The sequence below is a fragment of the Eulemur rufifrons genome, chromosome 29, assembly GCF_041146395.1.
Source record: "Eulemur rufifrons isolate Redbay chromosome 29, OSU_ERuf_1, whole genome shotgun sequence".
Taxonomy (NCBI): Eukaryota; Metazoa; Chordata; class Mammalia; order Primates; family Lemuridae; genus Eulemur; species Eulemur rufifrons.
This window is the reverse complement of record NC_091011.1, coordinates 24368435-24387041: the sequence shown is the minus strand read 5'-3', so window position 1 is coordinate 24387041 and position 18607 is coordinate 24368435. Positions and strand designations below refer to the sequence as shown.

General features: G+C 41.7%; 1 protein-coding gene across 2 annotated transcripts in view; it reads right to left on the bottom strand.

Annotated features, from left to right (window-relative positions):
* Window positions 1-18607, bottom strand: part of CPVL (carboxypeptidase vitellogenic like) — a 136169-nt gene that overhangs the window by 102299 nt on the left and 15263 nt on the right. Inside the window, exons 2-3 of one of the 2 annotated variants that reach the window (XM_069461822.1) lie at window positions 10223-10408; window positions 3514-3632 (exon numbers count right to left, since the gene is read on the bottom strand). In XM_069461822.1, the coding sequence (XP_069317923.1) occupies window positions 3514-3632; window positions 10223-10397 (294 nt within the window). In that variant the 5' untranslated portion in view covers window positions 10398-10408. Of the gene's footprint in view, window positions 1-3513; window positions 3633-10222; window positions 10409-18607 lie in introns of those variants that run through there. The other variant, XM_069461823.1, reaches the window with a different exon arrangement.

Genomic DNA, 18607 nt, shown 5'->3' with positions numbered 1-18607 from the left:
CTCAAAATACTCAGAGGATATTACGAGTGTGGCATCCTTCCTGGATCTCTTATTTTCTCTACCTTCAGTTTTTTAAAGGGGTCATTTCTTTCCTGATGACAATATCAGCTGCTTCCCTGTGACAGGCAATGAACTAATATTTCTGCCAAATCAAAGAGACTTTTCCCCATCTCCGTGACCACTGCTACTCTTTGTCACATGCTTTATCTCCTTCACCCAAACTGGTCTCTTTCCATAATTTACACCCAGAAGCCTCAGATATCTGGCTCTGTGGGCTTCCCGGAAAGCGGTGTTGGAGCAATCTATCCTGGCTGCCACATGGTGACACCGTCTGAGGATACCGTCCTTCCGCCTCTGCCCCTTTTTCACCTGAAGGTTCATCTATCACTTCCAATAGGACACTATGTACTTAAAGACCTTCTTTCATTTTGTGGCAGCCTCATGTTCGTGTCTTCTGGGATATTTTAGGATGTGTTTATGGACATAATCTGGTCAGGGGCCACACGGATAGGTTTTCATTTAATTGAAGGAAGAAAAAAACCAAAAAACCAACAGCCCAGCCATTGTTTAATGCAGTGGGGATTTCAGACCTCAGTCTGGCAACTGGTAGATTGTGCAGAACCTAAACCCCTTTCCCTAAACAGCTCTATAGTCCTCGTGCATCATCTACACGCTAGATGTAGCCGTTTACCTGCTCAGAGGTGACCTGAGAAAGAAGAAAACTGGGTTTTTGCTTTGTTTCCATCTGATTACTTCTCTCTCTGTTAATTCCTGTTTTTACAAATCAGGATTATTACTAAAGAAGACAATACAGGGAAGTGAATAAGGAACCCGCTGGTATCATAAACAGGTAACAAAGCAGAAAAGAAAGTAAGGACACAGGTTTCTGTGGCTGGGGTGGAGGAGGAGCAGCAGCGGGCAAGGAAGATGGCAGGAAGGCTGAGCCCTACCAGGTCTCAGAGAAGCCCCAGGCAGGACTAGAAAAGTCGACCCCTCCAGGTTGCTCTGGCATCTTCACACAACCCCCACCCCCCATTGTAACCCGCAACATGGCACAGCACACCACCTCCATCTTCATTTGGCTGCTCTAGACATTTCCTTCTGGTCAAAGGAGTATGAGTCACTTCAGGACTAGAACTCTGGGCAGAGGGCAGTGGCCCATAGGCTGGAGTGATGATTTCACGAGGTGTGACCCACCTGGTAACTCTGCAACTTTCTGGCCTCTCCCAGTTCACAAATCAGAATCTCTGGGAGAAGTCAGAGATAATTCTTACATATAATACAGTGTGAGCATCACTGAGAGAGAACATCCTGAGAATCACTAATCTAGGCAAATGTTTAAGTATCCATTTTGTGCAGAATAATGGCTCCCCAAAGATGTCTGTGCCTAATCCCTGGAACCTGTGCATATGTTAGGTTGCAGGGCAAACAAGAATTAAGGTTGCAGATGGAATTAAGGTTGCTAATGAACTTGGCCTTCAAATAGGGAGACTATCCTGGATTATCTGGGTGGGCCCAATATAATCACAAGGGTCCTTTTAGAAGAGGGAGGCAGAAGACAAGAGTCAGAGGAGACATCGTGACTATGGAAAACAGCAATGTGAGAAGGATTCAGCCAGCCTTTGCAGGTTTTGAAGATGGGAGGAAGGAACCATGAGCCAAGGAATTTGAGCAGCCTCTAGAAATTGCAAATGGCAACTCAAAAACAGATTCTCCTTTAAATCCTCCAGAAGGACTGCAGCCCTGCTGGCCCCTTGATTTTGTGTCTGACTTCTGACCTGTAGAATTGTGAAATAACAAAAATTGTGTTGCTTGAAGACACTAAGTTTGTGGCAGTTTGTTACAGCAGCAATAGAAAACTAATGGCAAGAGATCAGTGGTAAAGGACTGCAATCAATGATCTTGACAGATGTGATATAAAAAAATGCACATATCCAGAATGGTTTCTGAAAGGTATAAAATTTAAGAGATTTTTGAAACACAAGAAAAATTCCACCTGTTAGGATGAGGTCATATTTCTAGGCTTAATTTATACCAAGTCTCCTTGAGACAGCTGTCTGGATGTTTTCCTGTTTGCTTCTGAAGGTCCCTTACCCCGCCTCCACCCGGCTCTGTGCCCTGGTGGGCAGACTTCCCTGGACTGGACCACCAGACTCCTTGCCCCCTGGCTTCCAGAAGGTTCCAGCAATGGAGGGCACCAGTGGGAGACTGGAGGGCACTCACGCTCAGGTGCTGACCTTGCACTTGTACGACCCTGAGGGTGAGCGTCTCCTTCAGCTGTGTGCTCTGGGCACCTCGCTTGCCTCACCCAACAGCAAGAAAGAAAGAGAAACACTCTCTAGGGTCCAGAAAAGCCTTCTAGAAAAGATGATGGTCTGAAGACTACGTGAGCCCCACCAAAAAGTATCTGGAATTCTTCACCCTTTCTGACGGGCCCCACTCCACAACAGACTACTTTAGGGTGAACTACGTCAGAAGCCATGGAGCTGGGAAAGCAGGAATGAAAAGTCTAAAAAATACAACCCAACGGTACCAATAGAAACAATTTAACTTGAAAACTACCCTGGATTAAGCGATGTACTGAGCTATTATATATGCAACACCGCTATATGCAAATCACATGCAAATATAAACACCACCCTCCATAGGGATAGCTTTTTCTTTGCTTTCTCTGGCTGCTAAAGCAAATCCAATTTGGAGAATAAAAATAGAAAATTACTCTGTGGTGGCAGAAAATTTGTTTATGCATCTCAGCACTTCTGCTGATACCCCCTCCCCGCTCCCACCCCCACCCCCGGCTACAAAGGCACCCCTAAGCTTAAAGTATCTTGTTCATGCAGAATTGTGTGACCTGGAAGTGAACTAAATGGGACTGGAGTACAAAGACATGCCCACTTGTGTCTTTAGGGACCTGAGGTGATCACCCCCTTCCTCCAGGAAGCTATCCTAAATCACCTATCCTCCCAGCCCTCCTCCAAAAGCCCACAGAGTCTGAGTTCAGTTCCCTCTTCTCTGTGTCCCCACAGCACAGTATACGCTCAATTCATGGGTACCAACTGCATGAAGGAGTCCACAGACCGGGGAGCCATGCAAGACCACGGCTGACCAGATTTACACCAGCTTAGACATGCACTACCTGTCAACTCCGGCAACCTCCCCACTCCTTATCCTCCTCCAGCTACCCACCCCATCCCTGCCCCACATATTTTTAGAACAAAACAACAAAAAGATAGGAAGAAGACTATGGCAAGAAGGTGGTAGTATTAATATTCCAAGTGAGGCTACGAGGAATTTAAAAGTTAGACACCCGCCCCCCTTTAAACATTTGTTTCCTGCCCATAAACAGGAACACCACACAGAGTCACTAGCACTTACTTTCAGAAAAAAAAAAAAAAAAAAGAAAGATTTTTTTTTTCCCCCCCAAAACCCTGTCGGTCTGTAGGCTAACATTTCTGCCCTCGGGCGGCATAGCCAGCTCTTGCGCGCAGCCAGCTGGGCACCTTCGCAGCCTACCTGAGCTGGAAAGAACCACAAGAAGAGGTTGCTGTTATAAGTCTTGTTCACGGTGAGGTAGCCGGCGTAACTCTCCACATTCTGTCCTAAGAAAGGACTCACCAAACTCAATTCTTTCCCTAGTGGGGGAAAAGAATTTACCCAAGGATTAGAGAAAAATACATGTGAGCCATCTCAGTCTCGGGAGGGCTTCTCCCAGGGGCCAGATCTGGGACGGAGCCATCAGGAGGCTGCAAGGAGCTGGCGTGAAAGGTGGTGACCGCAGCAATTCTCTCTGCCCACCCCGCCGATCCCGCAAGCTCCACACTGACCGGTTAGCCATGGGCAAGGGAAAATTTTAAGCCTTTGTTGGGGGGGGCAAATATATTTTATAAGCTGTAATAAGGTTTTTTAGAAAAGAAGAAAACAAATAAATCACTCATCACACCTTATGTAAACCGAGGAGTTCATATTGGGCCACGTGGAAGGGGGCAGGATAAAGTCACCTGACCTAAAGGAAGGGGGGTCTGAGAGAGACAATGCAGCTAAGAAGCTCTCGGCCCTGTGTCCGTCACACTCTCATTTTCATGAAGGCAAAAATGAAGGGGAGTGGCCCGAGGCATGTGGCGAGTAGGGGTGACCGGGGACGGCGGGGAGAGGCAGGCAGTGAGACGGGAGGTGGCCTCGTGGCTACCCAGGGGGAGCCAAACGGGACAACTGAACAGTTGTAGAGGGCAGAGGTCCTGGCTTTGCTATGGCCGCAGAGGGACAGGCACAGGAAAAATGTTCAGACAGCTGAGGACACCCAGGAGTGAAGAATATTAAAAGGAGGTGACACAAGGCCACTGTGCCAAAGGCCTTCATAATACGGGAGGTGTAAGTATTTCACCCACTTTACAGATGAGAAAGCTGAAGCACAGCGAGGTTAAGTAACTTGCCTGAGGTCACACAGCCAGTGGAGAGCCGGGATTTAACAGTCAGTTTGCATAGTGTGTTCCTTCCCCCACCCTGCTACAGGGCTTCTCAACCATAGAGTTAGTCAGCAGGTGCAGGCAGCAGGAAGTGGGGAGCGAAGCAAGAATTAGGAACAGAGTGGAGAAGGAACCAAAAATAGGAAGCAAGCCGGAGTGGGGAAGTAGAAGGGAAGTTTAGGTGAAGGAGAAGAATCCTTTCTTGGTGACAAAGAACGTGCTCCCAGTAAAGATTATTCACTCATGAAAAGCGATTTAAGTCTGAGACATACTAAGTCTGAGCCGTATTAAGATAGTAGGTAAAGAAGCTCAGTCCTTCACGTGCCAGCAACGGAAGACACCTTCATTCAGTCCCTGGAGTGCGAATTGTTAGCGTCTCTTCCCAACTCGGCATTGGCATTGAAGGACACCATTGATAGGGTAAAATAACCCTATCAGTGAGAGTATTTGCTGCAAATCAGGGTCCTGGCCCCAGGGCTGTTGTGAAACTTTCACCAGCACATCACTGCTTGAGGGCTACAATTCCCTCTTTTTAAACAGGCACGCCCCCTAAGAGGGGAAACTCTCACGTCCATCACGCAATTCCTTTCCCCTAGTACTTTGCTGATCCTAGGGCTCCTACTGACCAGACTGTGACCCTCTGGGAGAGCGTTTAACCTCCCTGTGCCTCAGTTTCTCTTCTGTGAAAGATAGACTACCTTATGGGATAGTCCACCCAGAATGAAAGAGTCCCCATGTGCAACACCTGTGAAAAGAAGCTGGCATGTAGGCAGCTCTGCTGCTATTGTTGTCTGTGAAATGCATCCACTGATTAGGAACAGGGAGCACCTCGGAGCAGAGGAGGTGCTGGGACAAAGGCAAGGACTCAGTGGGTGTTTTCCTCAGGGTCCTGCTGGGCTGGCACAATAGGAAGAGCGTGAATTGCTATCAGGACAGAGCTGGGCTGGTAATCCTAACCAGCTCTCCGGCAAGGCACCCATCTCTCTGAGCCTCTTCTCTTTTGTCCAAAACGTGGAGACAGATTCCCCTACACGGGGCTTTCTGTAAGGATCAAACAGACAAAAAAATGCATATGAACCCTTAGCCTGGCACTAGACACAAAATGAGGGTTCAGTCCATGGGAGAGATCCTCATCATGAGCCTGTGGGCCACCCTGCATGAGTCTAGAAGATCCGCCTTCTTCTGACTCAGCCCAGATCTCCCAGGGCAAGTTGCTTAATCCAACCTCTACAGCGCTTCCATTCTCTTCCCGGTGAGAACTATCCCTCCCTGCCAGAAAAAGACAAAGGCAAATGAGAGGGGAGAGGATCTTAAGAGAAAGAAAAGGGAGTTTGGGTAAGGTGGTGTTTGCCCATGTCCTCCTCCCTTCCCCAAAACTGTCATTTCTTCCTCCCCCTACTTTACTTCACTCTTAATTAGCCCCTCCAGGGCTGGGCGGCCTGTAAAACACTTGTGAAATATTTTTAATAAAACTATTATTCTTTTCAAAATCAGAGACACCACCCCCCTCCCCACACACACACACACACACACACTCACTCAAAGAAGGAGGGTAGAGAACTCAGCACTGAGGGCTGGAAATGAGTGAGATGCGGACCACAGAGAGGTAAATGGGCAGGCGAGGGTTCCAGAAAGAAGACAGAGAAAAATGAGAAAGGTCAGAGTATAATGAGAAAAAGAGAAAATATATAACATAAAGAGCTGGAGGGAATGGAACAGAGGAGAGGATGATTGAATCAATCTATCTCTCTGAGACCAGCCCAGCCCAGGGCTCTCCGGCCGGTTTCAAAATGATTCAGATGTTCACTCACCCTCCCCCCGGGCATGCCAACCTTGCTTCTCTGCTACCTTGTACTTGGGTACATTTCAGACCTTCCCTCCTACATCAGGAGCTGTTGGAAACAGGGGAATTTGTCTTATTTATTGTACCCCTTGGGACTTCACATGCTGATTTACACACTTAAGACATTCACTAAATCCTCTTCAATGCACAGATGTTCACGAGAGGGTAGATGCATGAGTATGTGAATGAATGAACTTAAACAAGCCCCATGAACGGTGCATGAGGATTAGCTTATTTGTGCAAAAACTCCTAAAGGAAGGCAGACCTGATTGAGATCTTAAGAAATTTAGAACTTTTCTCTGCCCCACAGAAAAGTATTTTGCCCCATTTCAAATTCTAAATTTCCATTAACTAAATCACAGCAAAATAATTAAAGTTTCTTTCAACTAAAATGATTTTTTCATATTTACGAATATCCTGTTCATCCTGCCAGGGTCTATTAATGGAAATGTGGAAAACAAACTCCCAAGATGTAGAAGTTTCGATCTTCCCGCCGCCATGACTCACAATACAAATGTTTAAAACAGTTAAAAAAATACATAAATAAAAGCTTTTCTTTGAAGTGATTTCACTTCCTGCTCGTTATTTGCCGCGGTTACCAGTGTTGGTAATCTTAACACTTTCAAAAAGATTGGAGTGTGACCAAAAAAGGGCTCGATCCAGCTAATCAGTGTGCATGTCAGATTCACAAACGCTCCAGTTATCACCCGTATAGACAAGACAGTACCAGACAATAAGTAATAATAAATTAGGACCTAATAGCAAAATTTTCTGTGAAGTTTGTAAAACTGCAGTGTTTGTAAACATGCTAAAATTTGCCTTCTACATTCATTTTTGTTTCTGAGAGTAAGGTTTTATTCTAGCCGCAGAGAAAATAAACATGCAATTACAATTACATAAAAACTAAGCCAGCTAATTGGGGATTTAAAAAAAAAATAAAAATTTCCCTTGTCTTTTTGCAAACTACTGTTTATCTCAAAAAATGTTCCATTGCGATATTAAGACTCATGTTCCTAGGGTTTTGACAGACTCGATAAACAAAAGGGATTTAGGAGAGCGAGCTGACCATCTGTCCAGAGCTTCCTGAACTTTCAGCAAAGCGGATGAATAAAATTATCCTTAATTATGTTGTCAGGGCTGCATTTGAATACCCAGATGTACCAGATTGTGGAGCAGCCACTTAAAATTCCGTTCAAAAAATTTGACTGTGTGATGCAACTTTAGAAAGTGACATTACAAGCAGATTTAATATTTTAAAAGTTGTCACTCATCAGATGAAGATCTTTCAGTCTTGGATTAGAAGGACAAAACTACCTCCCTTGGAATCTTTCTCTGCTCCTGCTAATACCCGTAACTGAAGAATGCTCACAGGCAAGAAAAACAGGAGCAGGAGGGATGTGGACAATCTCTCAGATACATTTCTCTGTATTCTTTTCACTCGGTCCTGCCAGATGTATGATACAGGCACACTATGGTCACTTTCGCTTAACACCTTTGTTTAGGCTATTTCCCCCATTCAGTAGGTCCAGATCTTTCTCTATTTACCTAAATCTTACCCAGCACCCTCAAGTCTGAAGCCGGTCACATAGCACAGTGGTTCATACACGGGCTCTATACGTTTTAATTCCAGCTCACCCACTTACTAGTTTTATGGCCCTGGGCAACATACTTAATTTCTCCAGGCCTCAGTTTTCTAATCTGTAAAATGGAAGCAATAATTATGCATTCTTCATTAGGGTTGCTCTGAGAATTACATGAGCTCATGGATATAAAGCACAATATCTGGTACATGGTTAGGACTCAAATCTAAATTCCACAAGTATTTATAGAGTACCCAGTATGTCAGGTACTGTGCTAGGTACTGAGGATATAATAATTAAATGTTAGCTATTTATAATTTTTACTCCTACTACTACAGTACCATTATCTTCTCCCTGGATTATGCCAACCAACAGGGACAGTTTCCTTCTCAAAATTTCCAGCACACTTACCTCGAATGCAATACTTTAGTACTTCAGTGTGCACTGCTTTATTCCTTAATTGTTTCACGTGTGTGCATCTGGTCACTTCGGAAGAGCACAAGCTTCTTAAACAAAGGGAAATAAACCACAGCAGGCAAGTCATAGAGCAGAAGTGAGAAGATTTGGGTCTTCAGCCCATTTCTGTGGCCCCATCTCTATGACATGCGTCCCACTGGGAGAGTCACGTAAGGTATTTGAGCCTCAATTTCCCCATATGCAAATTGGTAGGATTTGGTTATAGTGATTTTTTAACTCCTTTTCATCTCTAAATTAAATGGTTTGCCTTGATTTATTGTTAACGAGCATAACTCTAAGTCCTCACTATTCACTTATAAGGACGCTGCAAGGAGTGCGTGTGATGCAATTTGCTGGGTGCGGTTTAACGGTATTTCTCCTGTGTGTGTGCATCCTAACAACATCAGCCTACATGGTTGAGCAACCATCTTTCCACGGCTTTTCTACATAAAGTAAAAATGAGTCCTTTTTAAAATACACTGAATACATTATCAAAGTTTTTCATCTTTCCTCAGAAAAGAGATGGTGAACCTTGGAGCCAATGCATATTTCAGAAAAAGACATATGAACAGGACTTAAACATACCCTTAAAATACGAGAATGTCTTGGTTGAAAAGAAAAACCAGAACACAAAGACGTCCTATTGGCTGTGAGTATACTTCGAATGAAGAAAACTTGCTTTTATCTTAAACTTCCTTATAGAGTATTTAGATTTGTTTTTGATCTTTAAAATGATCATTTCTTAACATTTGCAGTACACTTCTGCATTCCCATGACACCTACCAGCCTACCAGCCTCGCAGGCACCAACTCTGCCTTCCCACCTGTGACTCGGGAAAGACCTGGGGCTCCTGAGGGCACGACAGTGCCTACTCGACACAGTCTCCAACAAGGCTCCCTTCACCCCAACCAGCCCCTACCCTCAGCCCAGTCATTTCCGGTAGCAAACAAACATTCTCTCCTGTCCTCTTAATAGACCCTTTCCCGACCCCATCGGTCCCTCTGGCCATCGCCCATTTCTCTGCTTCTCTTTACACAGCTCCTCCGAGCAGCCGTCTGTATACTGTTCTATAGTTCAGGAAACTACTGAGGTCCAGAAAGATGAAGTCATTAATCCACACGATGATAAAGCAAAAAGGAGCATTAAGAGCAGATGTACATCATAAATGTTAGTCTCTGGTAACACCAAATAACACACTTTTCCCCCTATTAATGATAATAGAAAAACTCACAATCTCTTAAGTAATGCCATTTGTAAACAATAATATTTGGAGAGCAATTTATGGCTACAAAAGAGTTTTCATGTGCATTTTCTCTGTGGATTTTCATAACATCTCTGCAAGTTGGGTAAGTTGTTAAATCTCCATCTTATTAATGGCATAACAGAGGCCTAGGAGGTGTGGGTCACTTTGTGGAAGAGGGAGGGGGTGAGGCCCTCTAGGGGTGAAGCCTGCACCTCCTGGTGTCTGTGTGAACTCCAGCAATAACTCAGTCTCTTTCTGCTTTAGTTTCACATCTGTAAAATGGACACACCTCCCTGGGTTGTTGAGATGTTTAAATGTTCACATATTAATGGAATGCTTGGAACCAGTGACTGACTCAAAGTAAGTTTTAATATTAGTATTAGCATTATTAAGTGCCCACTGGGGGACAAGCACTCTACTAGTTTTATAAACAGAAACGCTGCGATTCAACCAGATAGATAATCCAGCCCTGACTCTCATTTTAGTTGAAAACTCTGATAATCTATGACATCATCATTAATATTTAAAATAAAACAACTGAGTAAAAATACTGGAATATATTTTGCATCCTGTGGAATAATTGCTTTAAAAAAATTGCTGAAAGCATACCAATGGTTTGTGATTTAATAAAACTTACCTTCCTTGAGTTTCCCAGCTTCAATATAAGGGGTAAGAAATAGTGGCTGTCCCACGTTTCCCGTAGGTGGCTTGGAAACCTGGCTACTTCTGTATATGGAGCGAAACAGCCCATCACAAGGGCCGAGTATGGACAGGACCAGCAAAACAATCACCTTCCACATGGCACCGACCATGTCCTCTGGGTCTAGGATGAAAACAACATCCCACAAGTAAGTCAAAAGAGTAAATATTTACCTAGCCCTTCTACATGCAAGAAATTCATTTATTTGCCAAAAAAAAAATGTACTGTGTGTAAAGACCCTTTGCCGAGCACCTTAGATCCCGCTGTGAAGACGACTCAATTTCTGCTTAGCCTTAAATTCAGTCTAATGAGGTTATTCTTCAAGGGACTCACAATGTCAGAAATTTAAAAATTTAAAAATTTAAAATTTAAAAATTTAAAAATTACATTTTAAAAACTGTGGTCTGGAAAATAAATTAAATGGAGGATTAGAGAAAGCCTCAAGCAACAAGGACTCTGTAACTGACACCAAATGAGTGGCAGAGACCATTCTACCACCATGGGAGGGCAGAGGATTGAGTGCATACTGCAGGCCGAGAGAGCCTAGGAAGGCCTTACGGAGGGCAGATGTGAATACAATGTGGGTGGATCTCAGGTAAACCAGAGAAACAGGGAAGGCGTCACTGGTGGGTGAACCCCTTGAGCAAAAGTGAGACCTCAAGCACCCATACACACTTTGTAGGAAAAAGACACAATTAACGGTCATCCTCTCTGTCTCTTACAAGTCACCAAAGTTTGTATCCCACAAAAAAAAAAAAAGAAGGAGGAATGGTCCTAAAACTATCTTCAAGTCCATCTCTTTATTGTGCTGATAAGTAAGTTCAAGAAATTAGACCCCTAACTATTAGCACAAAGCTTTCCAAGGATCTTCAAATTTGATGTTTGCTTAGAATATTCACCTGGATTGATAGTCATAATGGCATAAAGTCATATGATGATTTACCCAATCTTGTACATAAACATGTAAATTGTATTTACAGTGTAAATTGTATTTACATTAAAAATTCCCATGTTTTTTTATCGGGGTTGAATCTCCTAATAATTCCACCAATGTTAAAGAAAAATTATTCAGTGATACTTGTTAAAGCAGAATAAGGTAGACTTTATTCAAGGGGTCGGCTCAACTCCTAATACAGCATGGGCAAGCGGGAATTTATAGCCAAGGAGCAGGGAGAGGGTCAGTGGATAGAAAATTACTAAGAAGAAAGATCGGGTGTCAGGAGGACCTGGCTAAACCGAGCTAACAGAATTCTTGCAAAAGACAGGCCAGAGTCACGAGACATCACCTCGGGGACAGTGGAGTTTGAAGAGCCTAATCAGATATTGAGGGTGATCAAATGTCAAGGGGTGGGGGGCTGTTCTTGGTAAACTGGCTTAGCAGAGTTCTTTGCTAAAACTAGATTTTACAAGGAAGTGCACAGATGGACCTAGCAGAAGATTCAGAAGGCTGATTAAAATTTGGCCAAGCAAAGAATCTTTGTCACTGGGAAAGTGAAGACTATTGTTACCAATTTTAGATGAGGAGCATTTGACTCAAAGGAATGTCTCATGCAAGGATGTGAAAGTAGAGAAACCAGAACATGATTCCAATCAGGGCCAGGACCAGGGGGAAGTGAGTGAGGTGTGGGGACAGGGGCAGATGTCATCTTCATCTAAAATTTTGACTTTTTTATCACAGATTTTTCTCTGCACTATATGAATTTTTTTTCAAATATTACATTAAAATACTATTTATCTTGATTATTGAGTTTTGGGGCACTTTCTTAGATTTCATACCTGAAACAGGTGCCTCTCTTCCCTCATCCTATCCTGACCTTGGTAAGCAAGGTATTATGATAACTATACCAGGGCCGTTACATTACTCTGCACTCCTGCTATTTAAGCATGCCCAAGTTCTTAGCTCTAAATTCTAAATAAAATACGTGACATGAATAAATAGTCCACTCACTAAGAATCCTGGATGCAAAAAGATATACACAATTATGCAAATATAGCACCTGCTTTTGATGTTCAGTGCTTTAAAATGCTAAGCCATTAGAACAAGGTAAAAATATTAAATGTGTAAAGATCTTTCAACCATACCCTTATTACAACCCAATTTGGGGTAATATGAAAATATTGGTTGTAGCAAATTTTAAAAGCTTTTCAGCCACATTTCCCCAATAAGATAAAAGTTTATAATTATAATTCGATTGAATATATAATCCTTGTCATGTCTCTCAGAGTTAACTTAATAGAATTCCTCACACTTAATGTAAATAGGCCCAACCAAATACAGTATGGAGTTAAAAAAAATGCTTTTGCCTATTATTGACTATAATAAAGAACAAAATGAATTTAGAAATTGAAATTAGGCTCCCAAGAAGCCCAAGGGCAATAGCCTACTATGGCACTGTTAAAACACTAATTATGTGAACTTGTTACACTGATGTTTTAATAGCATAGTTACTTTTAAGGAATGCCTGAAATCAACAATTTTACTTTCTAACTGGTTCAGGAAAAAAGGGAAGTATTAAAAAAAAAAAAATAGAAGAAGCTCTTCCAGTAAGAGATTTTTTTCCTGGGGACAGAAACAAGAAACCAATCATGCCATCCAATTTCTCAAACTTCCGGCTGCCAATCTCCAGCCCCTTTAATGGAAACCATCAATATTTAAACAACCAAGGTAGTTACAGCAGTTTTCTTGTAAGCAGATGTTGATTCGAAGATGTTGAAAAAAGAAAGAGGTAAAACAGGTCTTGGTTTTGGGTTTTTTTTTTTAATTACTAAGGATACTTGTTTTAATTGACATAAATCTAATACCTAAAAGTAAGAGTTGGGTCAATTTAGTACATCTCATTAACATTTAATCAAATAACTATTCGGGTCATGGTTTCCCATGTAGGTGAATTAAAGCAACAACGTACTTCATTTCACAGGTCTCATGTAACAGTCAGAATTCCCGAACTGTGCTTAGCTGTCATCTCTCCTAATAAAAATGAAAGCTGTTATTATGAATGCAGAAGTAGGTTTCTTTAGCACCCTTCTCAAATGTTTTTGTTTATCCTGCATTAGCGTGAATCTTTTTATTTACTGAAAATTTATTAAGCACTTTCAAAGCCAATAAACCCTGCACTAGATAGAGACTATCTCCATAGGGCTTACGTACTAGAAAGAGAAAAAAAAAATCTATTAACAATACACTTTATCATATCTACTTGAAATAATATGAAAACATTGGTGCTATTTCCAGTTCAAATATTTCATATTGAAGGATTCAAGGAAAATGTTCCTCTTAATAAATGTTTAAAAACAGAATAAAATCTAGGTTTATACAAATGTTGGCAGAATCAAATAACCTAAAGGTCAAAAGTATATGATTTGCTAAAATTGTCTTACTAGACCTTAAATATTAGAGCTGGAAACCATGTGTCCAACGTATAATTTTTTGATATTAAAGCTATTTATCACAGTGTTCTTTAGAATAATAAAGACCATTAACAATTTAAACTTCCAACAATAAGACATCAGATAAGTAAGTAACTGCACACCAAAAACATGGAATTGTATTCAGCAATTAAAATGACTCCACTGAGAATATTTTGGAAAATATGATAAAATATGAGGTAAAGAAAAGCAGGATACTAGATTGGATATATGATGTTTTCTCCTTATTTAATATTTCTTAATAATTTCTACATTTTCTATGACAACTAATCTTATAATCAGAAAAAAAAGTTTTTGTTTTGCTTTTTTAAAACAAAGTGAAGCAACTGATAGACATGGCAAAAAAAAGAAAAAAAAAATGCTTGTTCCTTATTCCTTGTCACTACCTGGTTGTGACCTCTTCTGTTTCCTAGGAATAAGGTTCTGTTTGTTCTTCTAGAATAGCTTCCTCTTTCTCTAACATTCTGTTAAGGTGTGTCCTGATCTCCTATAGCCACAGAACCTCACAGACTTAAAATAAATTTTCTCTCTGGTAAATTAGAAGGCTCTGCATAAATGTGAGATGTTGTTATAATAATTATTATTATATTGGTATTTAATTCTGCCTAGAGTAATAGAGTCCATAATGAGAATGCACATAATTGGTACTAAGCAAATATTTGTTGAATTGATGTATCTAAATAATGAACCATGATATATATATTTTTTTAGACAAAGTCTCGCTTTGTTGCCCGGGCTAGAGTGAGTGCTGTGGTGTCAGCCTAGCTCACAGCAACCTCAAACTCCTGGGCTCAAGCGATCCTACTGCCTCAGCCTCCCAAGTAGCTGGGACTACAGGCATGCGCCACCATGCCCGGCTAATTTTTTCTATATATATTTTAGTTGGCCAGATAATTTCTTTCTATTTTTAGTAGAGACAGGGTCTCACTCTTGCTCAGGCTGGTCTCGAACTCCTGACCTCAAGCGATCCACCCACCTCGGCCTCCCAGAGTGCTAGGATTACAGGCGTGAGCACTGCGCCCAGCCTTGAACCATGATATTTTAGACCTACACGAGATATTAAACTTCCATGTGTTCCAATTTCTTCATCTTAGGGACTAGAAAACTGAAAGCAGGGCAGTAACTAAGTTGATCAATATTACACCATTGGTGATCCATAGGGCCAAGACTCAAAGCCAGAATTTACTTATGGTTCTAAATCTAATCTCTTTTCCACTCTCCCAGCTTTGGTTAGGATTATATTCAAACATTGTGACTCTTACTGTCTTGATAGATAATAACAGCCTGTAACAGTCTTAAATCCCTTTCATGGATTGTTAGAAGATGCAGTAAAGATATAAACAAATGAATAAACAGAAAGTTTATTATGATAAGTAAATCTTTCTGGAGGAGTTTGGTTTTTAGAAATAGCTCCATAATAATTCAGATTCTGCCATGACTTATCAGTGGACCTTGGGCAAAGCAGCAACGTGTCTGGGTCCCACTTGGTATGCTACAGCCAGCACAAGAGAGCTGATGGTTAAATTTGCAGGAACTTTAAGAGCCAGCTGTTCAACACAGCCACTGTTAAAAATTAAACTACAAAAACTTAACATTGAATAAATCATATTTTACAACAAAGGTTAAAAATACTCAAAGCTTACTTCCTAATTATTTTACTACATTTAACTATTACCCATGATCTGGAGTTATGTATTTTGTATCCGTCTGGTGGACAGATTATATAATGGTTGGCTTCTGTGCATCTTTTTCCAACTGTGTTGAGTAATCTTGTTGGTAGCTTGAAATCAGCCCTGGTGGAGTATTTAGACCATGGGATTCAGCAAACACCACGATTCAGGACTTCCTCCCCAGGTAGCCAGTTGTTAAACATTTACCTGCATATATTAGCTTCATCATTTTCAAAATGAGCTAGACACTACTTTCCATCAGCTCACACTCCAATTCCAATTGAAATGATCAACAGAAAAGACAAAAAGGGAAAATCCTGCCTAGTGGTCCTCTGTGTGTGGAAGCAACTAGAACCATACCTAGACATGCAAGTCCTCAAGAAACCTGAAAGTACCATTGGTAGGTGTGTGTTCTACGAAAAAAAGAAAAGAATCAAAAACAAAAATTCCAGAATGAGGACAAAGAAACAAAGAACAGACATTTAACCAGCCTTACCTTCTCCCCTTCAATCAAGTAATAACCATTATAGCTGCAATTTAAATAGTTACTTTGATTTCCTTCACATATTTAAGTAGCTTTATAACTTCCAACATAATAAAAATATTACAAAAACCAGGCCAATTAGTAACAGACACTTCCATGAAATCTGTAATAAATAAAAGAAAGGTACGAGAAAGTGGTTCTGCCACTCAAAAAGATTCAGTTGCATTTCAAGATTATTCAAGCGGATCCTAAGCATTTGAATCCTGCCATAAAGAGCTATTGTGCAACCCTGAATTAAATACCAAGAAAAAATGCCAAATCTATTTTACTAAAGGATTTCCATGCCCCAAAATTTGAAATGGTAAAAGAAAACCTTTATTTTGAGAGATCCACTATTCATCTTCCTTAAGATAGCATTTTAATTTCTAAAATTGATATTTGAAGCACTCTTTCCCCAGAGAGGAGACAGTACATGCCACACAAAGTAAAGGGCAACCTTTTGCAGAAGTGACACCGAGACTTACACGCCTATCTCCTTTGCACAGACCACCCCTCTGGCCTACGACAGTCTTGTCTAGTTTCTCTGATGAATTAGTTGTCCCTATCTCTGCCACCATATCCTTGGACTCGCAGAAGAGAGAGACAAACTAGAGGTATGTGGCAGGTGGAAAATTAGGAGAATCAGGAAAAGAAGAAAATAATATTATCTGACACTAGAGTAAGGAGTTTGTCCCTTGAAATCTCACTCCAACCAGAAGGAAAATTTGAGTTGGGGGTAGGAGTGGAAAGTAACATGTAGACATGCCCTAAAATGTTATTAACAGTTTCCCCAGTATCAAAGCCATCATCACAATAATGACACCAGTAATAGCTACGAGTTACTGAACGCTTCGTCTGCACAAGAAACTGTGCTAATTGCTTTATATTTTTTATTTCTAAGCCTTCCCAGGTAGTTACTATTATGCTCCCATTTCATAGAGGAGATACTGACCCTCAGAGAATTTAAGATACTTGCTCAGATCCACACAGTCAGTAGGTGGTAAGGCAGGGAACTGAGGTATCAGGGCTCAGAACATGATACCCCAAAACACAGCACCTTGGCATACTGAGAATTTTAAGCTGAAGGAAATTGAGAAAACAGCAGAAGCAGGAAGGCCACCCTGTGACCTTTTCCCGCCTTTTTCTCCTGAGAGCTGGCCATGAAACAATTCTCTGACCTACTGCTCCTGAAAGTAGGTCATAAGCCCCTCACTGCAGAGGGGCCCTGCCCTATACCCAGAGACAAGGAATGTCACACAGAGACTGAAAAGAATCCGAACAAGCAGGCCTTGCTTATTTATCGCCATTGCATCGTACTCTTTTGTCCTCCAGTCCTGCTTTTGCACAACTGTCCCTACAAACATACAGTTTTCCCTGGGTCTTTGAGTCTTCATTTCTGAAGGTTTCTATGTCACTTACATGAAATAATTTTTTAATGCTTTTTTCTTGTTAATCAGGTTTTTGTTGTTGTTGTTGTTGTTATAGGGGTCTCAGCCATGAACCTGTGTTAGATGAGGAAAGGATATTCTTTTTCTCCCCTACAGTTTCTGGCAGCCAACATGGGGTAGTTGACACACCCCACCAGCTCCAGGACATGGGAAAACTGACAAGAAGCTGGCAAAAGGTTAAGAATTTTTCCCAAGCTCACTTCTCCCGAATCTCTGCCTCTAGTGCCTGTAGAGAATAGAAGGTAAGAATTTCCTTTCCATTCCAAATTCAGATTTGAAGGAGAAAATCATGTGTTTGGATTGTGACTCATGTAAACTTGGTTTGGGGGTATCCATCCATTAGTGATCCTTTCCCTCCCGGGGACAGCTACCTCTTCCCTGTCTCTCCTTTTGTGTCCTGAGAGCTTCGCTTTATGACTAACTAGTGAGAACACTCTCTGGTCTCTGCCAGATGGGGGTGGGTGAGTGTTTGGGCTAACAGTGGTCAGGAAACACATCTCTGGGTAGCTGAGCTGAGAATGAGAAGAAGCCAGCCTTGGGGGAACAGTGCAAAGGCCCTGAGGTGCAAAGCCGTGTGCTTATTGTTGGCTGGTGGGAGCACAGTGGATGGAGGACGGAGTGGCACATGATGAGGCTGGTGAAATGGATAGGACGGAATACAGAGAGACTTACCTGTCTTCACATGTATTAGCATTTTATTCTAATTATAATGGGAGAGCACTGAAATGGTTTAAGCAACGGAGTAACATCGCCTGATTTACATGGTGATGTGATCACTCTGGTTGCTATGTGGCCAGTAGACTTTAGGAGAATAAGGATGGAACCAGGACACCAATAAGGAGGCCGATGTCATACTCCACAGAGAGATCAGGGATCAGCACTAGAGGTGATGAGAAATGGTCAGCCACATTCTGAAAGCAGATCCTCCAGTATTTGCTAATGAACCAGATCTAACGGCTGAGGGAAAGGGAAGAGTAAACAAGGATGACACCTAAGTTATGTGCCTTCGTGACTGCATGGACTGTTATGGATTGAACTGTGTCCCCCAAAAAGATATGTTGGAGCTCTAACTCCCAATACCTTAGAATACAACCTTATTTGGAAATAGTGTCTTTGCAGATGTTATCAGTTAAGTTAGGATAAGGTCATACTGGAGTAGGGTGGGGCTTTAATCCAATATAACTCACGTTCTCATAAGAAGAGGAGGGGATTAGCTGGGCGTGGCAGTGTGTACCTGTAGTCCCAGCTACTCAGG